Below are 20097 nucleotides of genomic sequence, written 5' to 3'. Positions count from 1 at the left end.
GTTCTTTCGCTTAGCACGTCGCCGTATCTTATAAAAGGTCTTGAGGCGGCAGGCAAAGCTTGCTATCCGCTCGAGGTTAATAAATATGATAATAATAATAATAATATATTACTTCCTCGCTTTTTTTTTTTTTTGACTTATTCATTCATTCATTCATCATATATCACTTCGTAAGTGATAGAAAAGCTAAAAGCTACTTAAAAAAACAAAACAAAAAAGGAAGGTAGATAAAAGCAAGCCTACGAAGTAATTATCGTATAAAGTAAGATCTCTTATACTCTAGATACAAGTACAATCTGTCAACCTATAGAAGGGGAAAAAAAGAGAGAAAAAAGAACCCCCCTCTCGATCTTGGATCAAATATATATATATATATATATATATTGCAGTGGAGATCGCGTTCCCGACCTATTTTTGGCCCTGTATCAGGCCTCATATCAGGCCCATTATCACATGCTTCTGCTCCATTAGGCACGTAGCTAGGTCACGTATATACGCCCATATAAAAGAGTAGCTGGTTCCTCTCTGAACCATCATCGATTATCATCTATAATACATATAACATAATATATAACATATATCCGAGTATCCTACGAACGTCCTCCATTCTTCTTCCTCCTCTCCACCCGCGACTTCCCTTTGAATATATATTTATATATCTCTTTAATTCGCAGTCAGGTATATGCTAGAGCTCTTCCCTCTATAATACATACATACATATGTTTATATATATATATATAAGTTTGATAAACTCCGTATACTATATGAAAGCTTCACGTCTCTTAACGAGGGAAAACTTTCACTCCGTTTTATACATACAATTATTTCCTGGGCTCGGATCCGGAACTCGAGGGTTTGCACTTCGTGTGCGTGCACCTATCTATCTTTCCCGGCTATCGATCTCATAGTTTCTTATTAGAAAGGAAGAAGAGAGAAGAGAGAAAAGGGAGAAAAAAGAAAAGGAAAGAAAAAAAAACAAAAAAAAGGAAGAGAGAGAAAGAAAGATTAAAGATTATTGCTAGTCCTTATCTAGTGATAATACTAGGTCATAGGAGGAAGCAGTTCTGATGAGTGTGGTTATGATTGACTTAACTTGTACCATCTAGAACTAGGAATTGGGATGAGGTTGTAATAGGAACCAGTGCCAAGGCATGTGGCCCGTGCACCCTGCTCTTCTTCTGCTATACCTACCTTAGGTAGCAAAAAAGATACTCCAAAAGCAGGTAATAGATTATTTAGACGGTCTACGGATCGTCATCGGATCGTCTCTTTTAAAAATGGCCCTTGGCTTTTAAAACGGTCAATAGAGTATTCGTTGTTAAGATCTGAAATAAAACTGCTTTTAATAAATAACGGTTTAAATCATTGACATTGTAGCCGAAATAAAACCGTTTTAACCGATCCAATCATTATTTTATTAAAGTCCGTCTTTTCGTAAAATGACCGTCTCCCTTTAAAGACATTTCTTATCTTAAGACCGTCATTGTCTTAAGACCGTCTTGGACTTATTTGAAAGCTGATATCAAGAAGCAAATATCTCGCTTTATATTATCTCTCGATCCCTTGCACTCCGAGATTTAGATTAACGCTTAAAGATAGCAGCCACATTTTGGCTAGGAGCGTGATCGGAGCGATTGCGACAGCGATTCCCTCAAGGTAGTTCCTCGCTGGAAAGAGAAGAGGGATACGTGAAAGTCGATAAGGAGTATGCCGATTGCTCTTTATCCACCTATCTATCTCATCCATCCATCATCACCAGGAAACCCCTCGCTTGCTAGCGGGTACTGACTGACACGTGCGTGTGTGACCAGCTTGAGCTTCGAGACGGGCCCTCTGACCTCGCCCTCCCACTCTGCCTGCGGCGATGTAGCGTTGGGGTCGGGCATCAAGCGCTGCGCCGCCGCCATCCACCTTCTCATCCTGCAACAGCTCTTCAGCACCCCGACAACTCCGCTCGAGTACCCAGAAGTCAAGCCATCTATCGTTGGCGCTCGGTAAGAAAGCTGTGTCTTATCGGGAGGGAACTGACGTGACGGCGAGCGAGATGACGCAGACAGTGTTTATAGATGACTTGGGATGATTAGGGACATGCGAGTAAGTTTGTCTGTCCGGGAGTAGAGGAGGAGTAATGAATGCAAGAGGCTAATGGCGTGTAGTTTGTTGGGAATATTTGCAGCTCAAGAATGAATAGGTACCCGCAGCTCCGGTGCATATAGTCGAGAGTGAAAAGGTGTCCGAGTCTTTGGTTGTCCCAGAAGTTTTCGAGATGGAGGAAGAAAGGGCACCAGAAGCTGTCGCTATGCCGGTCCTGAAGGTATCGCTTAGACATGGGATGCAGGGCGCGGGCGTGGAGTCTGGTGTTCGGTGTGAGTTTTTTCGAATTGGCAATGTCAGATTCGTACAAAGTAGCCGCCGAGCGAAACCTTGGATCGAACATCGTAGCTGACCTCGCTTAAGTCCCTTAAAAGCCTTTCATATAGACATGTTCCCCCTTCACTTCACCCAGCACTTCAAACCCATCCCCGACGCTCACCTCACCTTCGCTTCGCGGACATCCCAGCATCCCAAAACAAGGCTTCCATTTGATCCCTGGATCGACGCGCCGGTAACTAACCAGCGTATCCCACGGCTCCTTCCTATCTTTCACCGCAGTCTCCGGATCCACATTCGGGACTTGGCATCGCGCGCATCGGGCCTGTATATCAATATCCAATAATGCAGTCGCACCGCCTCCAAACATCGAAGAGACTCGCGTCTTAGGCTTTTCATCTCGTGAGCACAAGCGGATCGTCTTCCAAGTATCTTCCGACCACGGCGCTGGTGCTCCCGTGCACGAGGACGCAGGAGACGCTCCGCGAACGACGATATTCGGCCTGAACCTCTCCATGGTAATCTCCTCGTGCCCTTTCCCCCTCAGTCTCCCATTCAGCTCCTGCAGACTCGCCTCGTTCGCAACAAGCACCGGGAGGACGTCCGGGAAATTCGTGCTCTCTACTCGGCCCAGCTGCTCCGGAGCCCCGTTCCCTCGTAAGATCCTCGGCGTGGGACCCTTGTAGACGAGCTTCACGGGCTTATGGAAGAACTCGGTAAACGTGTCGTTTATCGATGAGCCGTAGACGTAGCCGTCCGTGTCGCTTTCCCAGATATTTACCGTGCAGAGAGTGGTGTTCTGCTCGAGCCAAGATGGAGTTGGGCGCGCGGGTAGGGTGACCCTCTTATTGGTGTTCCGGATCGAGATTACGAGCTGTTCGGCACCAGGCGAGCCAGGGAATGCGAAGGAAGTGTCGATGAGGGTCATTTCCGAGATGTCGCGGATCGTGATGAATCTATCACAGCTCCGAGTCAGCGTTGAAGAGGCAGCATGTACGGTTGATGTTGGGATGTAGATAATAAAACGGGTATTATAAGCTGCACGGACTTCATCGTCTCAGCATCAACAAACATCCACCGGCGATCCATATCCAGCCCTTGTGGTGTGACGTAGGCTTTCTTGACCGAGATACCGCGGCATGATTTTATGGGATAGATGCGCAGCTCTGATACTTCGCTGTGGGCCAATGCCGGGACGGGGCTGGCGAAGGGATTCAAACTCTCCAACATACGGAGTACAGGAGAGAGTCACAGATCACAGATCGGTACCGGTACCGGTACCTAGTAGATGTGTGTGTGTGAGTCTGCGAGAAGGATGCAGACGGTTGAGCATAATTCGAGATTGGAATGGAAGGTGGGGCTGGAGGTCAGGTGCACCTCCCCCACCTCCCCCAGCTCCCCCGCAAATTTCGTCATATTCCCCCCACCCTGCTGCTGAGTAACGGTTTGATCTCCTCTTCTTCCTCTTCTCTTCTTCTCCAAGACTCCAACACCACCTTTCCTAGCCTCATCCTTCCCCCCGTCCGCCGCCCTGACCTTGTTGAGTCCTATTGAGTCTTGTTGAGTGACTTGTCTGAGCCCCCGAGCCGGGCCTCGTGACCCAGTCCCGACGCTAGAGAGCGGTTCAGACCCCCAGAGCCAAGGGCTGAATCCAAAATTCAAGCTCTTCACCCTCACCCTCATCAATAATCCCCGCACCCCGCGCCCCTCACCTATTCTGGTAGAGAGTACAGGCGTGAAGATCACGAGGAAATAGGTATGCCGCTGCCCAATGCCCACATCCGAAGAGGATAGCAGCAGTTGGCGGACAATAGTCCGCTGAGAGTTCCCGGGAGATGGAAGATAAGATTTCCCGACCGACTTGTTCCCCTCACTGGGGATAGCCCGCATAGCATCTCATCTCCAGCTTCTCCTTCTTCTCCTTCTCCTTCTCCTTCTCCTTCTCCTTCTTCTTCATCTTCTTCATCTTCTTCTTCTTCTTCTTCTTCTACCGTGAGTGAACAGCAACGACGTCAACACCATCCCATCAACAATACCCTCAACATCACCACCACCACCTCCCTCATCATCATCATCATCATCATCATGCTCACCGTTCCCCTCTTCATCAACGGCAGAGATGTTACCACATCCAAGACCATCGATGTCACCAGCCCCTCCACCGGCCAAGTCATCCACCGTGCTGCGGCAGCTGGTGTCGCGGACGCCATCGCTGCCGTAGAAGCTGCGCAGGCCGCATTCCCAGCGTGGGCTGCGACCACTCCCGATGCCAAACGCAAGATCTTTTACAAGGCCGCCGACCTCCTCGAGGCGCGACTCGAGGAGGCCGGGAAAGTCGAAGAGGCGGAGATCAGCGCCCGTCCCAGCTTCGCAGGCGGCTTCGATGTGCCGAATGCAATTGCAGGACTCAGGAGCGTTGCGGGCGTGATCGGGTCCGTCTGGGGGAGCATTCCTTCGCTGAGCAATCCCAAGAAGGAGGCGCTGGTGCTGAAAGAGCCGTTTGGTGTGATTCTGGGCGTGGCACCTTGGTGAGTCGTCTCCTCCTCCTCCTCCCGCCCGCAGTACAAAATAGAAGCAAAACAAAAAAGGAGAAAGGCCGGGTGGCTGACAGATCTGGGATCTCAGGAACTCACCTTATATCCTCGGTCTCCGATCGTTCTCTTTTGCCATAGCAGCGGGTAACACGGCCGTCATCAAAGTCTCGGAACTGGCTCCTCAGTCCATGGGCATACTCGGCCAGGTGTTTCGCGACGCAGGCCTTCCCGACGGCGTTCTTAACATAATCCAAACGCACCCCTCGGACGCCGCCGCCGTTACTAGAGCCATCATCGAGCACCCCGCCGTTCGCAAGATCAACTTCACGGGCTCCGCCGTCGTAGGCCGCATCGTGGCCGAGCTCGCTGGCAAGAACCTGAAGCCCATGCTGATGGAGCTAGGTGGCAAGGCGCCCGCCATCGTGCTGCCCGACGCGGATCTGGAGCTGGCCGCGAGGGAATGCGCCGTCGGGGCGTTCCTGCACAGCGGCCAGATCTGCATGGCGACCGAGCGGATCATCGTCGTCAAAGGCATCACGGACAAGTTCGCCGAGGTGCTCAAGGGGACCATCGAGGCCATCTTCCCCTCTAAGGGCGATGCCCTGGTCCTGATCAGCGAGGCCGGCGTCAAGAAGAACAAGGCCCTGGTCGCGGACGCCCAGCGCAAAGGCGGGGAGGTCATCTTCGGGGACGTCAACGCCGCGGAGGCTGCACCGGTGCTCATGCGGCCTGTGGTCGTCAAGGGCGTTACGAAAGAGATGGACATCTACTACACGGAATCCTTCGGGCCGACCGTCTCGCTGATCGAGGTCGAGGACGAGGAGGCGGCTATTCAGTTGGCGAACGACACCGAGTACGGCCTCAGCTCGTCCATCTTTACCCGAGATCTCCTGGCGGGCCTTCGTGTGGCGAAGAGGATCGAGTCCGGTGCCGTGCATATCAACGCCATGTCGGTTCACGACGAGCCAGCGCTGCCGCACGGGGGCGTCAAGGCTAGCGGGTGGGGACGCTTCGGGTCGCAAGGCATAGACGAGTGGTATAAGACAAAGACGATTACTTACATGACTTCTTGAAAGAGGCAGGAATGCGGTTCCTAGTACACTTCAGCGATACGATAGATTTTTTTCATGATTTTTATTCTGTACGCTATTAACCAACAATACTACAATTAAACTTGATGCCGATACGGAAGATAAAATTGCTAGAGCTATTGTTTTCGGGACATCTAATCCTTATATTGAACCGAGTACAATTGCTGCTAAATTCGTCGTCGTCTTTCTTCGTTAATTTAATGCAAGATTTAAAGGCCGAGAAGACCATAGATTATAAATAAGGCTTAAACAAACCACTATCGTATATACAAAACGCACGCTTGCGTAAAGAAGTATATGCTATTTATAATATTTATTATTCAGTTTCAAAATTGATGTAAATAACGATGGGTATTAAATATTGAAGTACGATAATGAGAAGAAATTAATAGCGTGTTCGACTGCTATTTTCCAATTGACGATTCGATGTATGAAGAGTAATCGTCGGCTCGCTTAGGTGGGCCTCCTTACAGCCTTTCAGTCTTAAAAGGCTGTAAGGAGGCCCACCTAAGCGAGCCGACGATTATCTCGAAAAGCATAAAGTAGAAATAGCAAACGATACTTAATAAATATTATAAATTTACCATAACCATTAGCTCACTTTTTATCTATCAATCTAAGTTAGAAATTTTAAAGAAACAAAGATATATATACGTATATATACAACTTGGTGCTAATACGGCTAGCGATTAGTTTTGAAAAAAAAAAAAAAGGAATTTAAAGGTGATATGGAGTTCTTTATCTATATTTCGTCAAGTGTATCTATTTTACTTAAGAAAATCGATAAGGAAAGGAGGTTAAGTAGCCGTGCGCTAATAAGGCAAGCTGTCGGCTGCTCTCAGTTACTCGTTCCATCGGGTGCGCTACACCGACTTTCAATACACACCGACTTTTAAAACACATTTTAATTCCTACCCGCGCTATTGAAATTTATCAGAGAAAGGTAAAGCCGAACTTAACAGCACCGTCGCCATCTTAAATTTGCAAATAAAACTTCAATATATCGAATCTGCGTAGTATCCATACACACCACGCCTTTAAGCGCTCTGATTTTACGTCATTGCCATTATTATTTCTATCCGCGAAGCGCGGTTTGCCTCGTAATCGTAGTATTTCTCTTTATTCTGATCGCTCCGAATACGATCTCCTTCCTTTTCGAAAGAGCGCGCAACCAAGCTGCATTGCGAAGCTTACGAAGCAGATGATTCAGGTTTCTAATTGTATAGATATAGCTATAAGAAAAATTATTTAGCTTTAATAATGAATTGTAGACATTTTTTTTTTTAGTAAGCGTTGCTAGCAATTTTGACGTACCGAATCAGTTTAAAAAAAAAGTCGGTGTGTTATAAAAGTCGGTGTAGCGCACGCGATGGAACGAGTAACTACTACGTAAGAGCCGCCGACAGCTTGCCTTATTAAGTAGCGCACGGTTACCTTAAAGGGTCGTGGGGGGTCATTTGAATGGTCCTCTGATCCTCTTTTATAAGAGACGGCGGCTATTAGACCGTTGAAATTCAGTACTAAGCTTTATTTAGGTAAAAATAATTTACCGAGATGAACGTCTTGTTAAAAGAGACCATTTCGTAGCCTTCCGATGGCCGTCCTTGTTGAGATTTTCAGAACGAGCTTATCAAAAAGCTCGGTTTCAATATTCAAGACAGTTTGCTAATCATTTTGAAAAAGAAATGAACAAAAAATACGTAAAAACTCGTTTTTGGAATACTATCGTTTTTATAAATAAAGAGTAGAGTACCGGTATAGGTACTCGGGCGCTTTGCGGGCTTGGCTCGGTCACGTGCACGATACTGGCCTTATTTCCCAGTGGTTCCTTGGAGTTCAGGGGTTTAGAAGGCTAGAGATCAGTCTGAATACCAACGGAGCATCATCGGAGCCTCGCATAATGATTCCCTATCATGGTGAACCTTATATCTTCCTTATCAAGCAGCCTATTATTTCCTTATTAAGCAGCCTCTTTTTTACTAAGCAGCGGATTCTTTTTAGTGAGTTCTCTACCGGTATTCCTTTGCTTTACTAAGCAGCAGACTCCTTACTCTGCAGCTTGTTCTCTATCAAGCAGCCGATTCCTCACTAAGCAGCCTCTTCCTTACGTACCAAGCAGCGGATTCTTCTTAGTAAGCTTTCCATCCCCTTGCCTCACCAAGCAGCAGATTCCTTACTAAGCAGCTTGTTCTTTACCGAGCGCCGCCGCCGCCAACGAGGTTGAAAATACAAATATAATTAATGGCTTTGCGTTCCGAAACTCCATTGACTCACTATTATTTTTTATTTTTTTTTCGAAGTAGGTCTGATATTGAGAAAAACCCAATATCACATTTTCATATTACATTTTCAAATTCATTTTCATGTTAATCGTCGGTTTCCTTAAAATTTTAATTCGAAAGAATTGACCGACTTGCTGTAGCAGGTCGGGATTTTTTACATATTAAATTCAAGGTCACCGACGATTAGCAAGAAAAACATTGGAAATTTACATAGCAGTCACAAAAAAAAAAAAAAAAAAAAAAAAAAAAGGGAGGGGGCCAAAGAGTTGACAGTATCGCTGAAAAGTACTAGGAACCGCAACCCTTGCCTCTGACTTGTACGCCGACCAAGGGTACGATTAAGAGGTTATGAAAAACCAAAATCGAGGTTATTTAATGGATTCCGAGGAATTAATATATTCATACTAATACAGTTCATAAATCGACTCCCGATTCATGTGACGGCTTTGGTCTGTTTAATATATACAAGCAAGTTAATCCATTCAACTGCTGTTAATTACCAATGCTTTCCCGATCCAGCAAGAGCAACTCAATTTAAATCAAGTCCATGCCGGTTAGCTAAATCTAGTCCTATCCTATTCTATCCAAGTAGATCTATTCCAATCCAATCCAGCCCAAACCCCTTTCCATACCCAATCCTAATTAGCTCCTTATCTCTGTCCCGTTTATCCTTATACTCTAATAATTCCTGTAATATACATTTCCAACACGCAATCGTATAAGCGATAAAGAGTCAGCAACGAGCAGCACGAAACTAGATCAAATGTCATAAGATCAAACTACGCCGGCCAGAACAACCATAACTCCTAAATAACAGCCTACACAACTAAACCCCTCCCTCTTTACCATCCACCCCCTATCCACAATACCGCTCTGGACCAGCGCGCCCACCATGAAAACTCCGACGAGAGCCGCGACGGTCACGCGTCCCACGAAGCCTGGAATTACCGAGAACATTAAAATCGGAACCAGTACGGCAATGGCGAGGGCAGATGCGACCCCGGGGAGGACGGGTTGCAGATCCATGCTTGGTTGGCGGGTTTGGAGGAGGGGCGAGCCGGGAGAGGAAGAGGGCAGCGAGCGAGATGAGAGGGATGAAGTCAAAGAGGGGGAAGCGAAGGAGTGAGGCGGGTCAGAGGTGATAGAGACGAGGTCGTCGGCTGGATCGAGGAAATGCGTTTCGGGTTCTGCGATGGGCTGTTCGGTTTGGAGATACGCGCGGTATAGCTCGATGTCCTCTGGGTCTGGATGAGCCAGGGACTGAGTGCTTTTGAAGGAGGATAGGACGTGGTCTTTGTTTGTAGTTAGTACGATCTCTCGGGTGTGTGGATATTGGAGGCAATACTGTACTGCTCCAGCTTGTACCCAATCCTCCCCAAGATATCCGTCTTATGCCACTGCAGTTCTCCACCAGCCTGTGCCGCCAATCTTCTCGACGCAGGCACAATATGACCGTGAATGTCAACGACTCTGGCCTGTGTGTCTGCGTGATCCAACTGGCGGAGCTGCTCTTCGAGCTCGCTTAGCTCGTCTTGCAGATGCAGCAGGAGCCGATGATTCAGAGCCGAGAATTTGCGATAAATAGGTTTGATTCTTGGACCACTTTCGCTGGCGCTGAATTCGGAGAGCATTGATGCCAACAGTTCGTACCCGGTAGCTGGGAGCCTTTCCACGCGTGGAAGAGGCCGGTATTGCATCTGAGCCTGGTGTTGAGATCTGCTACTCAGATTTGATGTAGAAATGCGTGGAACATTGCCACGGGGCATGCTCGGGTTACCGAGTTGCTGCATCGAGACGTGGGTGTGCTGCCGTTGTTGGGCTGCTGCTAGTTGAGATTTTACCTTAGCTGATGCTTGATCTGATGATGTGGGAGCGTGTAGGGTCTCGTCATGACTGCGCTCACTTCTCTCTGGGCTACTGCTTCGATCGGTTTCGTTGTCTGCTGCAGGCTCGGAGAAACTGTCCTCTTCGTGAAAGCTGCTTGATGCTGAGGATGATGTACTGATATGTTGTTGGTGAGGAGGTGCGGATTCGACGTATGCACCCTCACCCTCTGTTCGCTTTGGCTGCCATTGAGGTGTCTCTTCTTCGTCTTCACTCTCATCGTCGTCGTCCTCTTCGTCCTCGTCGTCCCCAGCTTCAGCTTTTGGAGGATTACCGTCTTCCAAGGACTGGGAGACGTTGGGAGACTCAGGCATCGACGATGACGTTGGCTGTTCTCCCGCTTCTTTTACCTCTGGCTTCTTTTCAACGGCCGCCCTTCTCGTGACTGATGCTTGCGTGATTGTGGAATTGCTCCCACTCGATGAATGTGACTTATTGGTAGCAGTCGTTTGCGTCGTAAATATCGACACCATTGAGGGTGACGTCAATCGAGACTTGGCTGCCAACACAGCCCTGTGATCCAGCACTGTCTCTTCCTCATCCGGCGACGAGGACGTAGAACCTGAGTTTCGATGTGAGGGCCCACGTCGATGCCTCATTCTTGACTCCTCACGGCCATAGTCTCTTGAAGGTCCACCTACCTTCTTGACTTTAGTTTTCTTCGGTTTACCCTTGGAGTGTTTACCCCCAGGTTTGAGCCTCCGCGTCGACCTTTCCCTCTCCTTACCAAGGTCTGCTTTCATAGTTGTGTGCTCGGATCTCGGGCGACGGCGTTTGTTTTTGGCAGCTACCAAGTCCTTGTTCCTGGCCTTTTCTCCTGCTTCATCTTCGGAAGCGACTTCGAGAATGGATTCGACAGATGGAATGCTGTAGTTTGTAGTCATTGTGGGATGTGGTGCGTAATCTGGCCCTTGTCAGCCTCGCATTCCAAAAGTAGGAAGGGCGAACAGACTTCAGATGATAGCTGCAGGCGTCCCTGGACTTAGTCGCGGGATCTGGGGGTGGCGGTGAGTCGGAGAGTTGTTGATGCGAGCCAGAGGTGCATTCTTGGAGTTCTTGGAGTGATGCGAGAATGGGGATGGGGATGAGGATGGGGATGGGGATGTTCATTGTCGATGCAGTGGGAGATGTGGGAGATGTGTGTAGAAGGCAAGGAGGGAGAGGGAGGGAGGAAGGGGGTGTATATGTGATATATGTGATGACGCTTGCTGTCGTCTGATCAGCCATGTCAGGTGTGTTTGGAGGGGTACAAGTACAGTACCCTGAGTCGGGGTCTCTGAGCGGGCCGTACCTTGGGCGCGAGATCCCAGTATAAGTATAATTAAGCAATGTGATCTGCGGCGGCCGGGATCTGTATAGAGGTAGCTTTAGTTGAGCTCGGCGACCAAGATCTTGGTGACAGACACATATTAGTGATGTACATATATATTCAGTAGATATAATCATATATAAGAATGATAATGTTAGAATAATATTAAAGAAGCGGCGTGGAACGGGCCGGCCCGGGCCGAAGAGACGCCGTCGCGAAATACTGCAACCGAGCCGCATTTCCTTGCGCAAATATTTCGTCTGCTTAAGCTCAACTCACTACGATCTTCGTCTTCTCATCCTTCCACGGCCGTCATCTCGCGTCTCCCCAACTATCTTCGAATCCGATCAGATCTGAACCTGAACCCAAATAACCAACCCAATGGCACGCATTCCCCCGGCGGTTTTGCGCAGGTATCTCTTCGCAGCCCAGCTTCCGTCTCGTGGATGTCTGAGACAGAGGCATGCCCGGCAGACCATATCATCTGTGTACTCCCAGAGAAATCATACCACACAAGCAACCACAGATCCGACCCTCGCAGACCCTGATCCCCCAGTCGCATTCCGAAAGCAATTGAAAGACGAGGCCAGAAAGCGCAAGGCTGATGGCGGGAAGAAATCGGACAAGCACAATCAGTCTCTAGACGAGTGGGAGTTGACAGTGGGAATCGAAATACACGCCCAGCTCAACACCGAACGAAAGCTCTTCTCGTCTGCCGCATCCACCATCAACGATGTACCGAATACCCACGTCGCACTCTTCGATGTGGCCATGCCCGGCTCCCAGCCTACCTTCCAGAAGGAAACTCTCATACCCGCTCTGCGAGCCGCACTCGCTTTGAACTGCGACGTACAGAAAACGAGTCGATTCGATCGAAAGCATTACTTTCATTGGGATCAGCCGTCCGGGTACCAGATCACGCAGTACTACGAGCCGTTCGCGAAAGATGGACACATCACGCTGTATGCACACGATGGCATTGCAAAGGAGGATGGGGAGCAGATCCGGATCGGTATCAAGCAAGTACAGCTGGAGCAAGACACGGCAAAGACCATCTCACAGCCTGGAGATATACATTTGCTGGACTTCAACAGAGTAGGGCTACCCTTGATCGAGATTATCACATTGCCTCAGATACACCATCCGAGCACGGCTGCTGCGCTGGTCCGCAAGGTGCAGATACTACTGAGTGCAGTGGATGCTTGTGTTCTGGGTATGCAATCCGGTGGCCTCCGAGCCGATGTGAATGTCTCCGTACGGAGACGTAATTCGGAGGAACCGCATGAATACGCTGGCGTCAAAGGGCTTGGCCAGAGGACCGAGATTAAGAATCTGAGCAGCTTCAAAGCAGTCGAGGATGCCATCACTGCGGAGCGGGATCGACAAATCGCCGTCCTCGAACATGGAGGTGTCATCGAAGGGGAGACCCGAGGATGGACAATCGGGAGCACCGAGACCAAGCGTCTACGAGGAAAGGAAGGAGAAGTCGACTACCGCTACATGCCAGATCCAGATCTCGGTCCTGTGGTCATCGGGCAAGATCTCCTCGATCACCTCGGAGCCACACTAGGCGTTCTCCCAGACGAAGAGATCAATATCCTTGTCGAGCAATACGGCCTCACAGTCAAAGACGCAATGTCGATGGTCTCACTCAACGACGGCGGCCGAGTAGAATATTTCCGCAACCTAGTAGAAGAATATATTCAACCTGGCGAAGACATGAAGGTCGTGGGCCGCTTCTGCGGCAACTGGGTTCTGCATGAAATGGGTGGCCTCATGCACCCCACCTCCGCTGAAGAAAATCCCCTTCGCATGACCAACGAGGGCTCCTGCATCATCCCGCATGCCAGCCTCGCACAACTCCTCCGCTATCTAGATGGCAAAATGATAACAGGCAAGACTGCTAAGCACGTCTTGTCCCAGCTCTTCCTGAACGGGCTCAAGGGCAACGACGAGAGTGCGTCTGCGGTCATTGAAAGGGAAGGCTTGTGGTTCAAGGCAATGTCGGATGAAGAGTTGGAGGAGATGGCCAAGAGCGTACTGGATCAGAAGATCGTGGGCGAAATCTTGGCGGGAAAGACGGGCAAGATTAACTTCCTGCTGGGCAAGATGATGCGGCTGGATGAGGATGGGCGGGTGGATGCCCAGCAGGCTATTGCCATGTTGCAGAAAGTTATTGAGCAGCACAGGGAGGAGGCATGAATAAATGCAAAGGTTCGGATTTTCCATACCCATAAGTACCGGGTGCCTGCTTCCATCCGTACTCGATCTTGTTAAAATTCTGGACTTTTGCTCTGCGTCGTAAAGACAGCTCTCGATCTTTTCAAACGACTACTACGAACTCCGTTGCTCTACCCATATCCAATCATGGTGCAGTGTAAGATCACGGAATCCAAGTGTCGCGGCATCAGAGCGAGGTCTTGAAATAGGTTCAAGCTTTGTATATAGAGAGGCAGAGATGAGAAAGGTTGTCGCAGTCGAAGCCGCGAGATCATTGCGACGCCACATCTAAATCGAGGCTCATCCTCAGGCCCCGAACCCAGCCACGGACCAGGGCGAACGCGAAAGTCCCATTCTCTCCGGGAGAAAGCGACCACATCACACGTATCCCGTATACATATATATACTAGAAGGTGTGGCTGAACGAAGCTTTTTTTAATACCGTCCCCCAGCCGTTTGTTTCCCCGGAAACCGTTTTTTTTTTTTTTCCCTCTCTCAGTATATTTCTTGATTTGATACCTTATCTACTAGCTTTCCCTAGAAGATGAGAGAGAGAGAGAGAGAGAGAGAGCTCTGCTGACCCCTGCCTGCCTGCCTGCCTGCCTGCCTGCCTTCCTTTGCCTCTGGTGGGCAACCGGGATCAACACACCCGCGGAGCATCAACAGCTATTCCGCGTTCAATCTCGGACGAGGAAGGAGAGTCGCTCTACTCTAACGTTAGGTTAGTTTCGGTTGCGCCTTGAGCTCTGTGCTTTTCCGTCGCTTGGGGGCTGCTGCAAACATTTTGCCGAACTGATACACGAATTTTTTTATCTTTTTTTTTTATCTTTTTTTTTTATCTTTTTTTTTTTTTCTTTTTTTTTTATCTTTTTTTTTTATCTTTTTTTTTTATCTTTTTTTTTTATCTTTTTTTTTTATCTTTTTTTTTTATCTTTTTTTTTATCTTTTTTTTTTATCTTTTTTTTTTTTCTCACAGCTCATGCCGTTTTCATGTTTTTCCCGTCGCGCCCGGCGTGAGTCTCTGCTCTATCATGGTGCCTGCCCCCTACCTACCGACCCACCTCGCCGTCCTGGGCGATGGGCAGGTTCGAAATCTGTGCGAGATCTCTTTTCTATATAACGTCCCCTAAATTATCTACATATATAAAAAAAACTAATATATGTATATATATATATATATATATATATATCTATATATATCTATATATATGTATAAAAGGAAAGGATATCCGCACCTAGTAATGAATTGGGAGAACCCAGAAGCGGCCAGCTCCGCCAAAGCCCAAACCTCTTCTGTGAAGTGATCACCTTTTCCACCCGCGAGAAAAACAAAGAAAGAAAAAAAGAAAAAAAGAAAAAAAGAAAAAAAGAAAGAAAAAAAAGAAAAAAAAAAGGCCTGGACTTGACCCGTTCCCCAGGATCGACGGATGGGAGTGGATAGGAGTGGATGGGAGGTGGAGGGTTGTAGTGTTCGGGAGGTGTGGGCATGGAGAAGGAAAGGGGGGAGACTTGAAAGAGAAGGGAGAGGGGGTTGGGGTTGGAGGGTTAGAGGGTTGCTTCGCTTACAGTATTGTGTCGTGTCGTGTCGGGTCGTGTCGTGCGAAGCTGCGTGATCGAGGACTTTGCGAGTTGGTAGGTTTTTTATAACGATGATAGCGACAACAACAACAGCGACAACAGGGACAACAGGGACAACAACAGCACTTATAACCAGTTACATGTTTCTCCGTAAACATCTAAAAAATCCAACCGCACAATCTACACGACCAAATTTCATTCTCGGATGCGATTCGATTGCAATACCTATGACTTCTCTCCCCCCCCCCCCCCCCCCCCTTTCCTTTCTTAATTCTTCAACCCCTCCTTGAAATACCCTGCATACCTACCACCATCACCACCATTCTCCTGCTTCACAAACCTCTCCTCTCCCACCGGCCAATACGGCGCCGCCTGCCAGAACGCACACTTCTCCCTATCCAGCACGTCGGGGCCGACACTGTGCGAGAAGTCCTGCGCGGCCTGGCCTGGAGCGCCGAAGTTCATGACGCGTCGGTGGGTGCGCGTGTAGGCGGGCCAGACGGCGGCGGCGGCGGAGGAGGAGGAGGAGGAGGAGGAAGAGGAAGAGGGGAAGGGCATACCCGAGCGCACGAAGTTGACGATGGCGGCCTGGCTGAACTTGGCGAGGGTGGGGTCCGCGGTGCCGAAGGGGCTGGGGGATGGGTAGTACTAAGGAGAGGGGAGAGAAGGTGTTGATTAGTGGTTTGGGGTTGGGGTTTGAGGGCGGGGGGAGGAGATGGAGGGGGAGGGGGATGAGATGGGAGGAGGAGGCGGGCGAGAGGGAAGGGTGGTACGTACGGTGTAGGCGGTGTCGTAGCCGTGAACGGCGGGGAGGGTGTTGAAGACGTAGCGGTAGACGGGGGCCTGTTGGTCTTCGAGCGCGGCTTCGGTGAGGTAGTAGGAGTTGCATTGGATGGCGATGTCCTAGATCGATCGATCAATCAATCAGCGAGGGTCAGCATCTCGCTCTCGATGGTACGTCCGAAACAGAATGTGCAACTCACGTCGAGGAAGTCCGAGACGTTGACGATCTTCCGCTGGGCGACGATGGGCAGCCAGGGGAATCTATCCTGGAACTGCTTGATGGGGTAGTGCGCGTCCGTGTAGGCGAGCGCGGTCTGCGGGATGCCTGGGTACAGCTTCTTCGCGTGCGTGCGCAGGTGTTCCGGCGTGCGGACCCACGGAGGGGTGAAGAGCAGGCCGTCGTACGCCGTGTGTCCGAGCAGCAGGCCGATGCCCTTGTGGCGCTTCTCCGGGTCGGCGAGCAGCTTGCTGGGAAGATCCGGCACGTAGTCGAGATCGACCGTGGGCCCGAAGTTGAAGATCCCGTACGGCGAGTCGTAGGTCATCTTGGCGTTGGCGGCCTGGAGGATGGTGGTGTTGAGCTGCTTCAGCTCCGCCAGGCTCTCGGCCCCCGTCAGGCGCAGGACTTCGGAGTAGATGTAATCATCGTGCGATGCGTTGGGCTGGGGGAAGAATCCCGCGCTCTGCAGGATGGCTCGCTGGAAATTTGGCGCGTATTCTTCGCTGCCAGCGCCGGCGGTGATGTCTGCGCAACTGTTCTCAGTACCTCACCCTGAACACTGAATCGCACGGGGGAGGGAGCACGGGAATTACGTACGATGCAAGATTGATGAAGCACCTGCACTCTGACCCATCACGGTGACTCTACTCGACGTCAACAAATTAAGCGAGACGGGGGATTGGGCTTGGCTTACTGCCCGGGATCTCCGCCAAAAGATTCAATGTAACGTTGAACCCACTTCATGGCGAAGTTTTGGTCGAGAAGTCCAAGATTCGGGATTCCTCCTTCGCTCTTGAACCTGGGGCCACCGAGCCATCCCCAAGCACCCAAGCGATAGCTATAGATTCGGCTGTTAGTACATGCCTCCGAGGCTCGGACGCCGCCGCCCTGCTACCACACAACTTACTTCATCGCGACCTATGTATAATCAGTGGCGGCTCGTCGAATGATACGGGACGAAACCTACATAGATGACGTTTCCATCCTCGGGATCGTTGGCCTCGGCGGCGTCGAAGAATCCCTCCGGGCTGCCATATTGGTCTTTCCATCCGAAGATGAACCTGCGCAATCTTCAAAACAAGCGTGGGTACGAGCATGCACTGCTTTGACATACCCTCCACCATAGATCCACACAATGACAGCAGCTGTTGGTTTCGATCAGCGACGATCCTGAGTTGAGACAGATCCGTGGGCGGCGGAATGACATACCAGGCGTCGCATCAGATTTGTTCCTGTTCTCCCAAACAGCCTTTGGAACCATCACGTCGAGAGTCAAGCAATCCTCGTGAACTGAGGACCGATATTGTCAGGCTGGGTGGTAGGGGAGGGGGAGATGGCAGGGTCAGCATACCTCCTGGGACGGGTGCGGGCATGGTTTGGTTGTAGTCCGGTGAGTCGATTTCGTTTTTCCACTTGGCCGGGAGAAGCTTGGTTGTGTTCGCAAAGTCTTTCAGGAAAGCTTCGGCAACGGGTACCCACCCGACCTAGTACGAAATCTCATGGTTAGCGACCGTTTACTTACCCACTTTCGCTGAGGAGCCGCTGGTGAGGTGGAGGTGACACCTATCGCTTGTGCATATCTCAAGTTTAGATACTGGGCATATGGAATGATGACTTACTTGAGTCTGGGGACACTTGTGGTCAACCGCGCCCGTGTTCACTTCGTGGCTGACCGATTGTGGGCAAACCGGCTCTCCCCAGCGACCACCCTTCTCTTCGGTGGGTGGCTCGGCATAGGGGATATTTCTGAAGGACAGGAACTTGTCATTCTCCTGACAATCTCATCAGCAAATCACGTTCTCGACAAAGAGGGATGGATGATAGGTCCAGAGTGACGGACCAGCTTTCCCTCGTGAACTTCGTAGCCGAGATCAACCTGGTTATCCTTGACGCGGTGCGCGCTCACTCGAGGCGGGTAGTTGAAGTCCTTGTACTTGAGGTCGGCCAGACGCTGGTTTCGAGTGCGGCTCTTGGCCGATGCGGTACTGGTAAGGAAGAAAGCAAGGGCAGAAAGGGCAGCGAGGCCCAGGGATTGAGACCTCATTTTTTTTGATTTTGAAGAGGAGTCGGTTCACTGATTCTGGAATTCAAAACTCTGCAACGGAAGCACGAGATCCAAGAGGAGGAAAGTGGTAGTCCGCCGGCCTCTACTTATACCCCGTATACATGAAGCTGGCATATTGGGAAGTGAGTGGTGGTTGAGACGCTAGACCCCTGTCAGATGAAGAAAAACATACTCTGTATTGTTGCCTCACGCTGGAGTGTTCAGCTCGCTCTTGGGTGAAGATCTTTTCCTCGACATCGAGTCCATATGCATGTCTCAGACTCCATGTACCACTGTGCGTAACGAGGGAAATCCGGGAAACCTGACACCAGGGCAGAAAGCTCTCAATTGACTTTCACAGGTCATGTCTTTTAGTCGAGTTAAATACCAACCGGCCGTGATGCAGGAGTACGTAAGACAGGGTGTAATGTTGCTCTGCATTACTCCACATCCGGAACGCAACATAGAGCCAGCTGCTGCCACTTGACTTGCACCTCAACATGTATATTATGTTCTTACAAGCTGCAGGTCGTCCCCTCCAGCATGCACCCAAAGTGGCCAGAGAGCAGCTGGATTGTTGCAGGAATGAAAAGCCCTCCTTTCGTCTCACTGGCCCGTTCCTCCCTTGCTGCGGGAGTGCAATGCGGTGCCTTTCCCCCAAAAAATACGTAACAGAGGCTCTCTAAACAAAACAATACACAACTAACGAGCCAGCCGACGTAGTGGTAGCAGCACAAGCGAATCTCCCCCAGAGCACAACATATCGATGCACACCGCCGTCGATCGGTTGGTTGTACCAAACGAATCGATGTGCTCTAGCTGTACGCCCGTGTCCCTCTCTGCATCCATCTCTGGGAATTCTCGTCTCAGATAGTGACGCCAGAATGCCAAGGCATGAAGTCATCCAGGGCGCGGAGTGCTTCGTATGGGAGATCTAAACAGCGCGGACGAGGCTCGGTAGTGACTTGTATTTCGGGTGCTTCCTTCAAGAGAAGAGGAAAGTCAAAGATATCCGATGTCCGAGTTTGCAGTCAGCACTCTCGGCCGCGGTCAATAGCCAATCATTCGTTCCAGATTTAAAGTTGGATGAGGGCCATTGATTCTTTGCTTGCTTTGGCCAAGAGTTCGGATACGTATACAGCACTGGCTGTATTGGTTAGAACCTAGGTAGCAAGCGGCAATTAGCTTAGAAAGAGCCATTTCTTTCATGAAGGTTTACGATGCTACGTGAAACATAATTCATAATGAAAAGTTACATGAAGTATACCGGTATAGCAATTGAACCGAATGTCTTTCAGCCTAGAGTCTCGAGTCTAGGATCCAAGCTCTACTACGTATACCGATCGACCATCATCGACCAGGTCGCCCGTCAACCCTGTGGCGTCTTTCTTTGCAGCCTTGATACTTGGTTGATTCTTTTCTTATGAGAGGATAGAAGAGAGTCTATATACTCCCCCCCCCCCCTTTTTTTTTTTACGGGTATGAATTGCGTACGTAGCATAGATCCTATTCAATTTTCCTCATTATCAGCCCGCAACTATCCATTCGCCGAACGGTTTCTTGGCTTGAATGGGATTGATATCAGCCTCTAGTCATTCACGTGAATTATCGAAAGGGGGGATTCATATGGAATCATCGCAGTTTCTCGTGTACCCTCCTCCGTGCGCAGGTACGTACTGCGTCTATCCTATCCTGTTGAGTTTCATCCGTCGCACATGCCATCAGAAAGGCGTAACCGAAGCTTAAGTTAGCTACGGTAATCCTTGTTTCAATCACCAATCG

General features: G+C 49.7%; 6 protein-coding genes across 8 annotated transcripts; 2 read left to right on the top strand and 4 right to left on the bottom strand.

Annotated features, from left to right (window-relative positions):
• Positions 1–2461: 2461 nt before the first annotated feature.
• On the bottom strand, positions 2462–3600 carry L3040_003576 (uncharacterized protein; the record flags this gene model as incomplete). Its single annotated transcript, XM_007291890.1, has 2 exons — positions 2462–3326; positions 3419–3600. 2 exons carry the CDS (start codon positions 3598–3600, stop codon positions 2462–2464), a joined length of 1047 nt encoding a protein of 348 aa, XP_007291952.1.
• An 855-nt stretch (positions 3601–4455) lies between these two features.
• Positions 4456–5977, top strand: L3040_003575 (uncharacterized protein; the record flags this gene model as incomplete). The annotated part of the gene is made up of 2 exons (XM_007291889.1): positions 4456–4898; positions 4996–5977. 2 exons carry the CDS (start codon positions 4456–4458, stop codon positions 5975–5977), a joined length of 1425 nt encoding a protein of 474 aa, XP_007291951.1.
• Positions 5978–9051: 3074 nt separating this feature from the next.
• L3040_003574 (uncharacterized protein) lies at positions 9052–10904 on the bottom strand (the record flags this gene model as incomplete). Of its 2 annotated transcripts, none has more annotated exons than XM_066156466.1 (3): positions 9052–9569; positions 9623–10102; positions 10181–10904. In XM_066156466.1, 3 exons carry the CDS (start codon positions 10902–10904, stop codon positions 9052–9054), a joined length of 1722 nt encoding a protein of 573 aa, XP_066012052.1. The 2 variants fall into 2 exon arrangements, with proteins under 2 accessions (XP_066012052.1, XP_066012053.1); XM_066156467.1 differs by having other exon boundaries at positions 9623–10099.
• A 79-nt stretch (positions 10905–10983) lies between these two features.
• On the bottom strand, positions 10984–11271 carry L3040_003573 (uncharacterized protein; the record flags this gene model as incomplete). The annotated part of the gene is made up of 2 exons (XM_066156465.1): positions 10984–11065; positions 11114–11271. The coding sequence occupies 2 exons, from the start codon at positions 11269–11271 to the stop codon at positions 10984–10986; spliced, it is 240 nt and encodes a 79-aa protein (XP_066012051.1).
• Positions 11272–11851: 580 nt separating this feature from the next.
• Positions 11852–13672, top strand: L3040_003572 (uncharacterized protein; the record flags this gene model as incomplete). The annotated part of the gene is made up of 1 exon (XM_007291887.1): positions 11852–13672. The coding sequence occupies one exon, from the start codon at positions 11852–11854 to the stop codon at positions 13670–13672; it is 1821 nt and encodes a 606-aa protein (XP_007291949.1).
• Positions 13673–15535: 1863 nt separating this feature from the next.
• L3040_003571 (uncharacterized protein) lies at positions 15536–18315 on the bottom strand (the record flags this gene model as incomplete). 2 transcript variants are annotated; one of them, XM_066156464.1, is made up of 12 exons in its annotated part: positions 15536–15916; positions 16046–16171; positions 16252–16796; positions 16869–16915; positions 16966–17109; positions 17179–17189; positions 17239–17341; positions 17386–17416; positions 17481–17561; positions 17623–17755; positions 17891–18043; positions 18112–18315. In XM_066156464.1, the coding sequence occupies 12 exons, from the start codon at positions 18313–18315 to the stop codon at positions 15536–15538; spliced, it is 1959 nt and encodes a 652-aa protein (XP_066012050.1). The 2 variants fall into 2 exon arrangements, with proteins under 2 accessions (XP_066012050.1, XP_066012049.1); XM_066156463.1 differs by having other exon boundaries at positions 17239–17332.
• Positions 18316–20097: the final 1782 nt, after the last annotated feature.

This window comes from Drepanopeziza brunnea, assembly GCF_022702325.1.
Source record: "Drepanopeziza brunnea f. sp. 'multigermtubi' strain 214-2 chromosome Unknown ctg5, whole genome shotgun sequence".
Classification (NCBI taxonomy): Eukaryota; Fungi; Ascomycota; class Leotiomycetes; order Helotiales; family Drepanopezizaceae; genus Drepanopeziza; species Drepanopeziza brunnea.
Note: the sequence above shows the minus strand (reverse complement) of the source record. Positions and strands in the feature narration are given on the sequence as shown.